The following is a 14,238-nucleotide window of genomic DNA, read 5'->3' on the forward strand; positions in this document are numbered from 1 at the left end:
GGCAGTTTTGTAATTTTCTTGTGCTTGGATAGCATTTTTGTAAATTTTAAACTTACATGGTATTTAATTAATTCTAAAATATAAAAGGTATTTATATAATTTTAATTTTTTTGCAACTTTCAATATGTCCCCTCATTCTATCTTTTTTTTTAAATATCATTATTTTTTATAATTTCTCTATTCTTTTATTTTTTATTTTTATTTTTATTTTTTTTTGTGTCTCAACTCAAGTTTGTGATTTTTTCAACGCATATTTATTTTATAAATCACCAATTCTTCTATATGTATGCACACATACATGATTTTCACTTACATAGACATGTATTTATTCTATTTGTTGTTAATTTATATATACATATAAATATATATAATATATATAGTTAATCTCGAAATGGTACACTGGAACGTACCAGTACAGAAAAATTCCATTCCAGTACTTAAACTGGAATGATCAGTGGAACGGAATTTAAAACATTGGTCGCAGGTCTCCGAAGGTTCCTTGTTGCAGGTCACTAGCTGCAGTAGCCCCTTAGTTGGTGTTCCTACCAAGGATGAATTCAATGAAGGGTCTGTGAGAATATCCTGGAGGCTATCCAAGGAAGGTGTTGCCTGCTCTGAGGAAGGGATAGGGGATGACCCAAGCCCCTTATGTTCTATGCTGCCAGGTTCACATTGGGCAGATTCTCAATTGGACTGGGTCCTCCTGAAAGTGGATGAAATATGGGAATGTGTAGGGATTTCATGCGAGGGTTTCAAAGATCAAATGGAACAAGATTTGCACTTCCCTACCTTGTGCAGGTTTGGGGATTAGAAAGCTGAGTATTTTCAATGAGGCCTTACTTGGGAAATGGTTGTGGCGGTACCTTCAAGAAAGCGAGTCTTTATGGAGGACCATGGTGATGCCAAATCCGAAAGTACTTGGGAAGGCTGGATCTCCAATGAAGGGCGAGGATCGCATGGTGTGGGTGCATGGAAATTTATTAGGAAGGGCTGGGAGGATTTCATTCGTAATTTCAGATTTGTGGCGGGGCGTGGAACCAGGGCCAGATTCGGGGTTGATGTTTGGTGTGGCAATTCTGCTTTAAAGTTGGTTTTTCCTTCTCTTTTCAGAATTGCATTGCGTAAGGAGCCTCTATTGCTGATTACATGGACTCTTTGAATGGCCTGCTGCAGTTGAATGTGTCATTTATCAGAGCAGTTTAAGATTGGGAAGTGGGAGACATTTCTGATTGCTACAGCACCTTGTATGCACTGAATTTGGAGGGTGGTGTGGAGGACAAACTGCTGTGGACACACTCCTGGAACAAGAATTTCTCGGTTAGATATTTATATAAGGCTATGTCTATCCACTCTTCTCAGAATTTCCCTTGGAAGTGCATTTGGAAGAGCAAAGCGCCCCTAAAAGTTGCTTTCTTTGGTTGGCTGGCCTCTCATGGGAAAATTCTGACCATAGACAAGTTGAGGAAGTGTGATTTCTTGATAATGAATTGGTGCTTCATGTGCAAAAGGAATGGCGAATCGACAGACCATCTTCTTCTCCATTGTGATGTGGCAAAGGCTCTATGGGATGAAATCTTCTTAAGGCTGGACATTGCTTGGGTGATGCCCAAGAAGGTGGTGGACCACTGGACCTTTTGGCTTGTTGGAGCAGAACACGGGAAAAGCACCAAGTAGCAGATGTTTGGAAGATCGGGCCCTTATGTCTTATGTGGTGTATATGGAATGAGAGGAATGGAAGATGTTTTTGAAAATAGTGAGTGCTCATTGGAGGAGATTAGAGGCTCATTTTTTCGAACCGTTACTTTGGGCTAAGGCTATTGTATTAGATGGGGGTAGTTTTACTGAGTTGTATGCGTCTTTATTTGTTTGTAGGCTGTAATTAGGTACTTCTCTCTTGTATACCACTTGTGTACTTGGACTATGCCTAATTTTGAAGATCAATAAACTTTATTAATTATCAAAAAAATAAATAAATGGGTTAAACATATGGAATACTAATTGAAATGGGGTAAAAATGTGAGTCGAGATTCCAACTTAGGATTTCTACCCTAATTTCATTTTAAATCACTAATTCTCTAAAAAACTTCTGTTGATGGGATTAGGTGAGTTAAATAATTTAATTTATATTTTAACACCAGCTTCTATGCCAAATACAGCTAGAATTTGTTTTGGGGAAATACTTATACCACATGGATAGTCAAGAAAAAAAGGCTTGCTATTTAAAGAACCGTTTAGAATTATTTGATTTGCTAGATTTTGATAGTTTTTTCTGTCTTAATATCACATGAAGCAGTGGACAATTGGGAGAAAAAATGGGCTGAAAGGGCTTATATCTACTTACTTTTAAATAATGCAATTTCATTAAGAGCGCATAGGGGCGCAACCCTAGCACACATGATGTGTACAAGAAGATACGCCCAACTAGCAACAAAATAAAAAAAAGGAGCAAAATTCTTTGAAATCTTTTTTTTTTTGATAAGTAAAAATTCTTTGAAATCTGGCAAGCTAGAGAGTTGGGAGCTGTTATGAGCAGCCATCCAAACATAGAAGGTGCTGAATACTGTGGCTTTAACTCTGCTGATTAAAATACTGTTTTATTTGCTTTCAGGTACCAGATTATGCATTTACCTATGAGCAAGGAAAGTCCAGAAGGTTGGATTTTTTCCCCCTGTAAACGTAAGAGGAATATGCTATTGTTCCATTATAACATTCATTAGTTTGATAGTGTGACATACATGTAGGCCGTTTGCGAGGTTATGGTGGGATGAGACAGTGCCCACTGTCATAACATCTCCAAGTTGCCACAATCAGGTCCAACCTTCCTCTAGTCCATTTTGGAATGGAATTACATGTTCTGGATTTTGTTATTAGCTATTTAACTTTTGTAGGCAGCATTACATCCAGAGCAAGACCGAGTCCTTACTATACGGGAGTATGCAAGGTTGCAAGGTTTTCCTGATTACTATAGATTATGTGGTACCATCAAAGAGAGGTATGGCTATGAATATTTTAGGGTTGCCGTATCCTCTCAAAAGAAAAAAAATGAATGTGCTTGTCATATGTAAGCATTTATGAAAAATGTGTCCTATGTTCTTGTCATGTGAAATTATATAAGGATATCACTCTTGGAAAGGAGATGTGGCTTTACAATTAGACAATATATTGACAACAGCAATAATATAACATCCCATTTGAATATTTATTACTGTTTGTAAGGGTTGTTTCTGATCAACGCCCTTGTCATACCTATTACGAGGTTTGGCACATGCTCTAGGATACAACTTAGCCCCAATCTAGAGATAGAAAAAAGAAGAATAAGTTTCTTTTGAATCCTTAATACACAATGAAATAGAAAATAGAAGGAAAACTCTTGTCATTAAAACAGCTCAAGAATAAACTCGATTGCTAACTCAATGAGGAAATAAGTGTCAATAAAAAGTCTCTTTAGAACTAATAATTGAAGATATTATAGTTTTTATTTTCTTGAGTAACCAAAAAGTGGGAAATGTTTCTTACATTCATATGCTTCAAGATGTCCTTTGAGAAATGATGCTTCTCCCCTGTTTGGCTGTTTCCAGTCCATTTACTGCTGAATTTCTCAAAATTGAACGTTGTGGATGTTAATTGATGTCGAGCTTCAGATGTTTGAAAGTAGAATCGAAGACTTTTGTTCTTTCGTATGAGGCGGTGAATTTTATTCGCATTATTGAGAGAAGCAAAAGGGTGGTCAAGTTTGTTTCCCTTGGTGTCTTGGCAGTGTCATGGGTGGTTAAGGAGATGGAGGATTGCTTGGCTCACCCTTGGCATGCTGTTTTCGTCAGAAAGCTGTGGGATGGTCATGGTGTCCTTATTATTCAGTGCCTTGCAAATTTGAGGGGGCGCTTTCTGTTAGTGGATATTATGGGATTGGGAATAAGAGGGGTTCTCTGATTATTCCTGAAGGTTTGAAAGGTAGAGTTTGGGAAGATTTCGTGTTCAATGCTCGCATAGTGGCTGGCTCTAAAGTCTCTGGTTTGGTTGATGAAAACAAAGCTCAAACTGCCCAGGCTTTTCAAGCTCAGGTTAGGTATAAGGAGGGGTCTGATGGTTCTTTGCCCTCGGGGAAGGTTTCCCTCCCTACGGGTAATTCATATGCTTCGGTCTTGAAGAAACCGGCAAGTTTTCTGGCAGGAATCAGATCACATAGTGAGGAGGGTGTTAGCCAAAAGAAAGGGAAGGTTGTTGGTGGTGAGGTTCAAAATGGGTGGCTGTCTTTATCACATGTTGACAAGTGGCATCACAAGGAGGGATGTGGGGCAGGCGGTTCGCATTCTATGGTGATTCCGATGGTGGGAAAAGTTGAAAGGGTGTTGTGGGCTGCTAAAGCAAAGTTATTGGGAGTTATGGAGATGGTTACAGGCTTAATGACCAAAATAGACATGGGCCTGAATTTGGTCATGGGTCTACGCAGGGGAAGAATAGCCCACTTCAATTAACCATTTTATGTTGAAACTGGGCTTAAGTTGGCATTTGCAAGTGGTGATGGGTTGGGCTCAACTAAAAAGGATGGAGGCCAGACTTCGAGGCCTGTTTCTAAAACTTACCCTATCGGGTCCTCCGCGGGCCCGAGTGAAAATGCCTCTCAGATCTCGCCGGCAATCGTTTAGGGCATATGTCTGACGTCATTGAACAAGTCACCTGCGCCCATCCTGTTCTTGAGTTAGCACCAATCTCTGTCTCGAACATGGAAATAATTGGTGGAGGAGCCGTGTATACCCTTGTGGCCGTGCAAATTGAGTTTTTTCCCAATCCTCAAGGTGTTTCTAGTGTCCCCAACCAGACCGATGCTTCCCAGCTACCATCTTTAGTATCTGGTGAAGTTGTATCTGATGATTTTGTGAGGGTATCTTCTTTGTTGAATGTCAAGGAGGATTTATCTAGGGTTTTGTGTACCACTGAGGATGAGGTTTTGGGCATTTCGAATGAGGGGTCTGTTGAAGAATTTGATTTACAGATGATATGCATGGGGTCTGGGGTAGAGGCTTCGCCTAATGGTCTGAAAATGTGTTTTGGTGGGTTTTTTTTTTTTGGGGGGGTGGGTGGGTGGGGTGGGGATGTGCCTAGGCCCATTTGCTCTATGCCTCTAGCGTGGTTCTTGGGAAGGAGCTCATTCTGATGGATGTTGCAGAAGGTGGACGAAATCCGTGATTGTATAGGGATTTCATGTGAGGGATTTGAAGAGCAATTTAAAGCTCTTCTTATCGCCATTGAAGCTGGTCGGCCTTTCTTGGCTAGATCCTACTCAAAAAAAGAAGGGAGCTTAAGAGATTGATTTGTTCTATCAATTATGATGCAAGGGAAGGTAGTGCTAGTAGAGGTAGGCACAAAGACAGGGAGATCAAAAGTGTCTTATGAAGCCAAAGATTCTCGCTTGGAATATACAGGGATTGAATGACCAGTGTAAGCACCTTCGAGTAAGAAATCTGATTCGAGAATGGAAAGTAGATGTCATTTGTTTGCAAGAAACTAAAACAAAAATATTATAAGTTTGTGGGATGTGGGATGGGCTTCCTTAGCTTCACAGGGGGCTTCGGGGGTATTATTTTGATGTGGGATAAGAGAGTTGTTAATCTGGTGGATGAATTTGTTGGGGAATATTTGGTGGCTTGTTCCTTTATGAATGTTAATGATGGCTTTGGGTGCAGCTTTGCTGGTGTTTTTGGGCCTAACATAGTGAAAGAAACTTCCTTTGGGATGGGATTGCTGGTTTACGTAGTTGGTGGGAGGGTGTGTGGTGTCTTGGTGGTGATTTTAACATCACTAGGTTTCCTAGTGAAAGGTCTGGGGATTCTTGTTTTGGCTCAGCCATGGCTGAGTTTTCTGATTTAATCTTTGAACTGGACTTGGTTGACTTACCTTTGGCAGGGGGTGATTTCACTTGGTCAAATGGGAGGACATGGTCCAGGTTGGACCGATTCCTTGTTTCCCTTTCTTGGGAGGCACATTTTCCTGACTTATGTCAGAAACATCTCCCTAGATTAAGCTCCAATCATTTTCCCATCCTCTTGGACTGTGGGGGTATTCATGAGGGGCGGAGATATTTTAAGTTCAAGAACATGTGGCTAAAAGCTGATGGATTTTGTAGAGTAAGAGAGTGGTGGTCCTCTTATCAGTTGTTGGGTACAATGTAATAAGAGGAATGTTTGAAGAGGAGATGGTGCTCAATGTGATAAGAGGAATGAACAAAGATAAAGCCCCGGGACCAAATGGTTTCTTCATGGCATTTTTTTTGGTATGTTGGGACATTGTTAAGGATGACATCATGAAGGTTTTTCTTGAATTTGACTCATTCATGAAATTTGAGAAAAGCCTTAATACTACGTTCATTGCTCTTATTCCAAAAAAGTTGGGTCTGTGGAGGTGAAGGATTTTCATCCCATCAGCCTCATTAGTAGCGTTTATAAAATCATTTCTGAAGGTGCTTGCTAACCGTTTGTGTGTGGTTATGGGGAAGATCATCACAAAATTTCAAAATGCCTTTGTCAAGGGGAGACAAATTCTTGATTCTGTTCTTATTGCTAATGAGTGCTTGGAGAGTAGAATTAGAGGTGGCATTCCCAGCATCCTTTGTAAATTGGATATGGAGAAGGCTTTTGACCATGTCAACTGGGATTTCTTGGTTTATACTCTTGGTAGGTATGGTTTTGGGGAAATGTGGTGTATTGGATGAAATTTTGCATATCTACAGTCAGATTTTCAGTTTTGATCAATGGTACACCAGCTGGTTTTTTTAACAGCTCCTGGGGATTGAGACAAGGGGATCTGCTGCTGCCTTTTTTTTCGGGGACATGTCATGGATGTGTTGAGCAGAATGTTGAAGGCCGCAGTGGATAGGGGATTCATATTGGGCTTCTCGGTGGGCAGCCTTCGTATGGCTGTGTTAACGTCTCTCATCTACTTTTTGTGGATGACACTTTGATTCTTTGTGAGCCAAATTCTGACCATATCTGTTCTTTACGGGCCCTCCTGCTATGTTTTGAAGCTGTGTCCAGTTTAAAGGTGAATTTATCAAAGTCTGAAATGATCCCTGTTGGTTTGGTTAATAATTTAGAGGAATTGGCTAATATCTTGGGCTGTAATGTCTCCAGTTTGCCTTAAAGTATCTTGGCCTCCCTTTGGGGGCACATCACAAATCCAAGGTTATTTGGGATGGGATTATAGAGAAGATTGAGTGTCGATTGGCTGGTTGGAAAAGGATTTATTTGTCCAAAGGTGGTAGAGTCACTTCAATCAAGAGCACCTTATCTAATTTCCCAACCTATTTTTTATCTCTTGTTCCTTTGCCTATGGGTGTGGCGAATAGAATGGAAAGGATATTTCGTGATTTTTTGTGGGGCAGTATGGAGAATGAGAGGAAATTCCATTTGCTTAAGTGGGATAAGATTTGCACCCCTCTTTCATCGGGTGGTTTGGGGATTAAAAAGCTGAAAACTTTCAATAAGGCAGTTTTAGGGAAATGGCTGTGGAGGTTGTCAATGGACAGCAAAGATTTGTTCCACAATTGTTTTCATATTTGTTTCCTTGATTTACTCTTCCGTATGATTAGCTTAATATTTGACAGATTGTATAGGGATAACATTAGCATATACGTAGTTCTTTCCATGTATAGAATTCCTTTCTATAGTTTATATAATAGAGAGAAATCACAAGGCCAACCATTTGGCCATTCATACAACACTTTTGACTTATCTTGACATGGTATCAAGAGCCGGTCGATTTTTTTTTTTTTTCCCTCTCGGTTTCGTTGTCGCCCGCGTGAATAATTTGTTTTTCTCTCGGTTTCGTGTGTCGGTGTCTTCTGAGTCTCGGCAGCACATCTCGGCACCTTCTGTTTCTGGTGTATTATGCCCGACGTCAAAGCTTCGTGTATTTCGGCATACTGTTTCTGGGGTAGTCTTTGTCGGCAGCTTCTGTCTCAGTTTGAACATTTTCGGCTCCCTCTCAGTCTATCGACACGTTCCTCTCCTGGAGTGGTGTCTTTCGGCAGCCTTTGTTTAAGGTCTTGGTATTCCTTTTGTTCTTATAATTTTTTTTGGGAGTTTTTTTTCCTGAAGTGGGTGGTTTCAGCATATTTATTTTGGTCTGGGTTTTTTTTGGCTTCTCTCATTTGTCGGCAGCAGGTCCTTCTCTTGGTTCCTTTAATTTTTTGGATATTTTTTGCTTTTTCTTGGGTTCCATTTTTTTTGCAATGGACTCTGCACCTGTGTGTGTCAAGTTTACAGGCAAAAATTACTCTACTTGGGCTTTTCAGTTTGAACTTTTTCTCAAGGGAAAAGACCTTTCGGGCCAAATTGATGGCACAAATGTTGCACAAACATCCAACACTGACAAATCCAAGGATGTCGTGTCTTCTCCTTCTTGGGCTGTGCTTGATGCTCAGATCATGTCTTGGCTTCTTGGTTTGATGGAGCCACATATTGTCACCAATTGTGGGCTCATCGTTCCCCTCAATCCATGTGGAATTACTTGAAGAAGGTTTATCATCAAGATAATGATGCTCGTCGCTTTCAATTGGAACATGCGATTGCCATGTTTCAACATGGTAGTCTTTCCATACAAGACTACTACTCGGCATTTTTGACTCTTTGGCATGAATATACTGATTTGGTTATAGTGGATGTTCATGTTGCCACTCTTTCGACTATTCAGAAGCTTCATGAGACTAGCAGGCGTGATCAGTTTCTTATGAAACTACGCCCGGAATATGAATCTGTTCGCTCCTCTTTATTGAACAGATCTCCTGTTCCCTCTCTTGATATTTGTTTTGGTGAGTTATTTCGAGAAGAACGTCTCAGTACTCAAGCTATTCTGGAGCTTGAGTAAATCAAGGAAACAAATATGAAAACAATTATGGAAACAAATATGGACAGCAAAGCAGTCCATTGACAGAGGTATCATCAAGAAGGGGATGCCCTTTGGAGGCTTGTTAGTGATGCAGAATACGTACTTGGGGTGGTTGGTGCTCCAATGAAGTGAGAGCGGCATATGGTGTGGGAGTGTGGAAATTCATTCGAAATTGATGGGAGGAGTTATACAGTGATTTCAGCTTTGAGGTGGGTAGAGGAAACCAGATCAGTTTTTGGCATGACTTGTGGTGTGGGGATGAGGCCCTGAAGAATGTTTTCCCCTCTCTTTTCAGAATTGCTTTGAATAGGATGCCTCCGTGGCAGATTTCATGGATAATTCCACTGGTTTTATTCAGTGGTCAGTAAGCTTTATTAGAGATGTCCAAGATTGGGAAGTGGGGACATTACTTATTTCTACAGCTTGCTTTATGCTGGAAATATAAATTCTGGAGGGGAGGATAGATTACTTTGGAAGCAACTTCGTTACAAGAAATTCTCGGTTAGATCTTTATACAAGACATTGGCGTCAAATTCTTCCATTGTTGTTTTTCCTTGGAAAAATATTTGGAGATGCAAGGTGCCTCTTAAGGTGGCTTTCTTTGGGTGGTTGGCTTCTCACGGGAAATTTTTTACCATTGATAAGTTAAGAAAGCGTGGTATTGTTGTATTGGATTGGTGCTTTATGTGCAAAAAATGGGGGGAATCGGCGGATCATCTTCTTCTTCATTGTGAAGTGTCAAAGGCTTTGTGGGATGAGGTAGTTGCTAAGGCGGGAATTGCTTATCACCCAATACGGTGGTGGACCTCCTTGCCCGTTGGAGAGGGCTTCTAGGAAATAGTCAGATGCAACCATTTGGAAGATGGTTCCTCTTTGTCTTATGTGGTGCATTTGGAATGAGAGGAACAGACGCCGTTTTGAAAATAGAGAATGATTGGTGGAATGGATTAGAGCTTTCTTTTTTCATACTTTGTTTCTTTGGGCTTTGATTATTGTTTTGGATTGGAATAGTCTTAATGACTTTTGTAATGTTTTTCAGGGCTTGTAATTAGGTGTCTCTTTATGTACACTTCCTGTGTATTTAGGCTATGCCTAATTACATTTATTAATAAATTTCTTACCTATCAAAAAAAAAAAAAATGTCTCTTTAGGCTAAAAATCTTAATTGTAAGGCTATTAAGAGATCCTAAAAAGGAAATAAAATAAATTTTAGAGTTAATAAAAGACTGATAATAAAGCAAAAGAAAAAGAAAAACCTAAGCACAATTTGGAATTGAGGGGTAACTTGTAGCCGGTCTCCCATGCTTGAAGAGAGACTCTTCCTTGAGTTGGCTGCACATTACCAGGGTCTTTTGCCGAATCTTGAAGTCCAAAAATCTTGTCAAATGAATTCCCACACCATGAATTCGTGCCGAATATGTCATATGTTGTCCCCACAAGACCATCGCCACCGGAATAGTCACCCTTACCCTGTACATCTTCATGCCTTTCTCTTTGGAATTTTCCTTATGTAATGGTATTGAGTGCTGTGCTTTGGTTCTAAAGGCAGCCTATTAGCTTCCTCTTTATTCTTGTTAGGAGTTAGTGTCAGCAGTGAGTCACTCATAATCTCTTTTCCCTTCTCATTAAAGTTATCTTATTATCGTCTTCTTGAATTTTGTTTAGGTTCGCTTTCGTATTGTTTACATCCATCATTAATTACCTCAAAAGTCAAAATAGTTCTCGTGGTAATAAATTTCTTATGTCACCTATATTACTTTTTCATCCTCGACTGTTTCTGACTCTTTGTGACAGTTTCAGAATCTTCTCCTTGTGTATAGTTTTGGTTCATAATACATATGAAAAGGATGCTGCTCATAATCCAGAGTTAGAAATCCAGTAATCCACAGATGCTTCATGTTTTTCCATTATCTTACCCGTACCTTTCCTTGTCATGTCCTTGAGATCTGCATTTTCTCCCACGAAATACAAGTTTTCCAACTTCTATGCACCCACCTCCACCGTTTTCTTGTGGAATCTTCATAAATGCAAAGAACCAATTTTCTTGCAAAAGTCAGAGTCCATCCAAATAGCCCAAAAATCACAGCCATCACCACCGTTGCTCTGATTCTTTTGAGGCATTTGAAGATGATCACTAACAGGTTGAATGTGAGCCCCATTGACATTGTGAATTCTGTCAGTCTTGATTTACATCTAGACAAGCGTAAGCCAAGTGAGAGTTGCCTGAATATGGTGTAAAGTTTGTGGCGTCTCAAACAAAGGTTGTTGTGCCTCATGTGGAAAAGTTTTTGCATGAAAATTTTTTGGCATCTCATGTTGAGAGTTCCTGAATTTAGTCTTAGAGGAGTTTCTCTCTTGCAGCATTGTCTCTAGGGTGGTTGGCACCATTGCGAGGCTTGGCCATCAAACTAGGGTTAGGTACTAAATGGTGTGGCAGTGTTAAACAAAGGAGATAATACTTCTCTTGAATTCTTGAACACTACAATGAAGAAAAAAAAGGAAGAAAGTTTCCCTGTGCTAAAAAAAAAAAAACTCAATTGTAAATTCAGTGATTAAAGAAAAGTCAACAATTAAATGAGATTCATAAAGCCTTTATAGGATATAAATCTTAATTCTAAAGTTTCTTTAAGACCCGTAAAAAAGGAAATAAAACAAATCTTTGAGTTACTAAAAGACAGTTTAACATATATAAATCTTAACCACCACTTAAAATTGAGGATGACTTGTACCCCATGCTGCTCCAAGAATTTTAAGAAAAAAAAAATTCTATGTGACTAGTCACTTTGTTGGCTTCACATTACTTGAAATGTTGGAATTTAATAGAGGATTCAAGACAAAGTGGCTGAAAGTTGGGCCCCGTATTACATCTAAGAATTTAGCATAATCAAATTGCAGACCTTCAACATGGCCAAAAAGTTTGTTTGTATTTTTCATTCTCTTTTTTTTTTTTTTTCCTTTTTTACAAGTATTTTTAATTCAGGTTGCTTGTGAAGTAGACTTTCGATTTTTCTTCCAGGAAAGGGGTCTTAGAGAAATGCAGTTGTTATAATGTGTTATTTCTTCAAGAAATGATGTCTGAGAAATACAGTTGCTGTAATGTGTCATGTAGTAAACCCTATGTCATTACAATATTCTTTGTGCTTTGTACAGGTACTGTCAAGTTGGAAATGCAGTAGCCATTCCTGTTGCACGAGCCTTAGGATATGCCCTGGGATTGGCATTTCGGAAGCTCAGCGGGGATGAACCACTCATGACTCTCCCCCCCAAGTTCACTCAATCTAATTATTTTCAATTGACAAAATCCCTTTCTCATGTGAGTCCCTAGTATTCATTCTTTACCCTCTTCCCTTCATCTTTTTAGTTGCGGCATTTTCTATACTATATTGTGTTCCATCGTTCTTTATACTGCTTTAATGTAATTTAATGCAATGATCGATATATTATCAAGCAATGGACAATGGCAGGGAGCCATATGCAATCTCTGGTCCTAATTTTCAAAGCACATCCCCATCGTGAATCTCCGTATGATGGTTATGATGAATGAGAATTTTGTTGCTGTAGAAAAAGCATAACAGGCATACATAAAATGCTGAGAAAATACATATAAATTATAACCGAGTACAATCATAGAACAAAATCAAAACAAATTTAGAAGCTCTCAAATATCCAAATTACAGGCCCCTTGAAATTCGCCGATTCGGATCTAGAATTTGCTTTGTTGCAGCCAGAGAAATATTAATGTGGGATGAAATATTTCTTAGAAAGCCTATAGCCATGAAAAACCATGATATGCAGACTCCACTTCTTGTGAAACTAGTCAATTAGAGTGATAAACTCCTGGTAAATTTCCTCCAGAGGACATCGCACCAAGTTTCCAGTTTTGACTTTTACTGATTCATTTTTTCTTTATCTTTCCTTTTCTAATCACGAGAAAACAAATCTAATTTATTTATTTCCCAGTTGGTTTTTCTATTTATGTATCACCCTAAAGTGATAAAGACTTTAATTTGGTTTTGGTGGTATGATCCCTCCAGGTTTAAGGTTCGAATCTATTTAGGTGTAAATAATATTTAAGGGGCCACTTCCCCTTAAATTTCTTGTCGAGGGCTTGTGCACCTTTAGGACTAGTCAGGAATTTGTTCTTGGATACCCTGTGCCAATAAAAAAAAAAAATTATTTATCACCCTGTATTTGATTGATTATAGCAATATATGCTTATCTGCTCAGCCAAAAGGTATAAATAAGCATCAAAACCAGTTTTCGAATCAATTTTAATCCGATTGGCTTATTTTGCATCCCAAATTGTACCCCAACACAGCTGGCTGTGTTTTGTTTAAGTGAAGTCAAAGGTAAAGAAACATTATAAATAAGGAAATGTGAGTAATTATACATCATACATGATTACATGTATAATCTCTTTTACAACTTTTTATACAAATATGTTTTAAAATGATGGTATTTAGATAAACTGATGTTACTTTTATTAGTTACTTTACAAAAATATTTCTCATTTAAAATATAATTATATGTCTATCATTTTTCTTTAGGGGGCATTATCAAGTTGGCATAATGGGATGACGGTAAAATGGTGATAAATCTTTCTTCAAGCAACATTCTGGAGGTGTCAGTGTCTACAAAAAAATCCAAATGCATTACATGGTTTTGGACTACTTGTATTTGAAATTTACAACAATGGGTCTTATCCTTCTAATCAACAAATTAAAAACTCTCCGAACATATTGTGTCACGACCATTCAACCATTCAACCCAAACGAAAGACTCTCTTAGCTACGTTGCCGCAAAATAAAATGAAAAGAACTAGAAATTTTTTATTTTTGGCTGAATAGCCTGAATTTGTCTACATTTAAGCTGCATGCAAAGCGATAAATTAATGTAAAGAAATGTTAATTATATCAGTTCCGCATTGGAGTGGTACCATTTGCTTTTGAGGTGAAACCAGCATCCAATAGGCAACTCTCACGTCAGTAATACGTCGCCACCAGCCCGATGCAACCTTTCATTATGAAGCCAACTAGTTTCACGCAAGGTAGCCAGCCACCACGCAATACGTCGCCACCCACAACCACCACGCCATCTGACACCACCGATAGTTTAACGCAGGCACCACCGTTGTCCTCCATGGTTTGTTTTGGTGTTTTCATGGTTTGTTTTTTGAAGATGCATTGTTTCAAAAAAAAAAAAAAAAAAATCTCCCATTTTCATAGAAAGTGCTTGCGAATTAATTGGCAAATTACATCTAGATTGTCAAAACTGCAGTTCTTTGATAGTGTATTTTACCAGTAATTATTGCTTTTGTTGAATTGTGGAGCCCGAATTTCCTACAAATCAGGAATT

At 38.8% G+C, this 14,238-nt stretch overlaps 1 protein-coding gene across 2 annotated transcripts in view; it reads left to right on the forward strand.

Annotated features, from left to right (window-relative positions):
- The window catches only part of LOC122282964 (DNA (cytosine-5)-methyltransferase CMT2), a 52,179-nt gene extending 39,794 nt beyond the window's left edge, over positions 1-12,385 (forward strand). The window contains exons 20-23 of one of the 2 annotated variants that reach the window (XM_043095062.1): positions 2,609-2,652; positions 2,742-2,811; positions 2,889-2,992; positions 12,034-12,385. In XM_043095062.1, the coding sequence (XP_042950996.1) occupies positions 2,609-2,652; positions 2,742-2,811; positions 2,889-2,992; positions 12,034-12,208 (393 nt within the window). In that variant the 3' untranslated portion in view covers positions 12,209-12,385. Of the gene's footprint in view, positions 1-2,608; positions 2,653-2,741; positions 2,812-2,888; positions 2,993-12,033 lie in introns of those variants that run through there. The other variant, XR_006230511.1, reaches the window with a different exon arrangement.
- Positions 12,386-14,238: the final 1,853 nt, after the last annotated feature.

This window comes from Carya illinoinensis, chromosome 11 (genome assembly GCF_018687715.1).
Source record: "Carya illinoinensis cultivar Pawnee chromosome 11, C.illinoinensisPawnee_v1, whole genome shotgun sequence".
NCBI classification, from domain to species: Eukaryota; Viridiplantae; Streptophyta; class Magnoliopsida; order Fagales; family Juglandaceae; genus Carya; species Carya illinoinensis.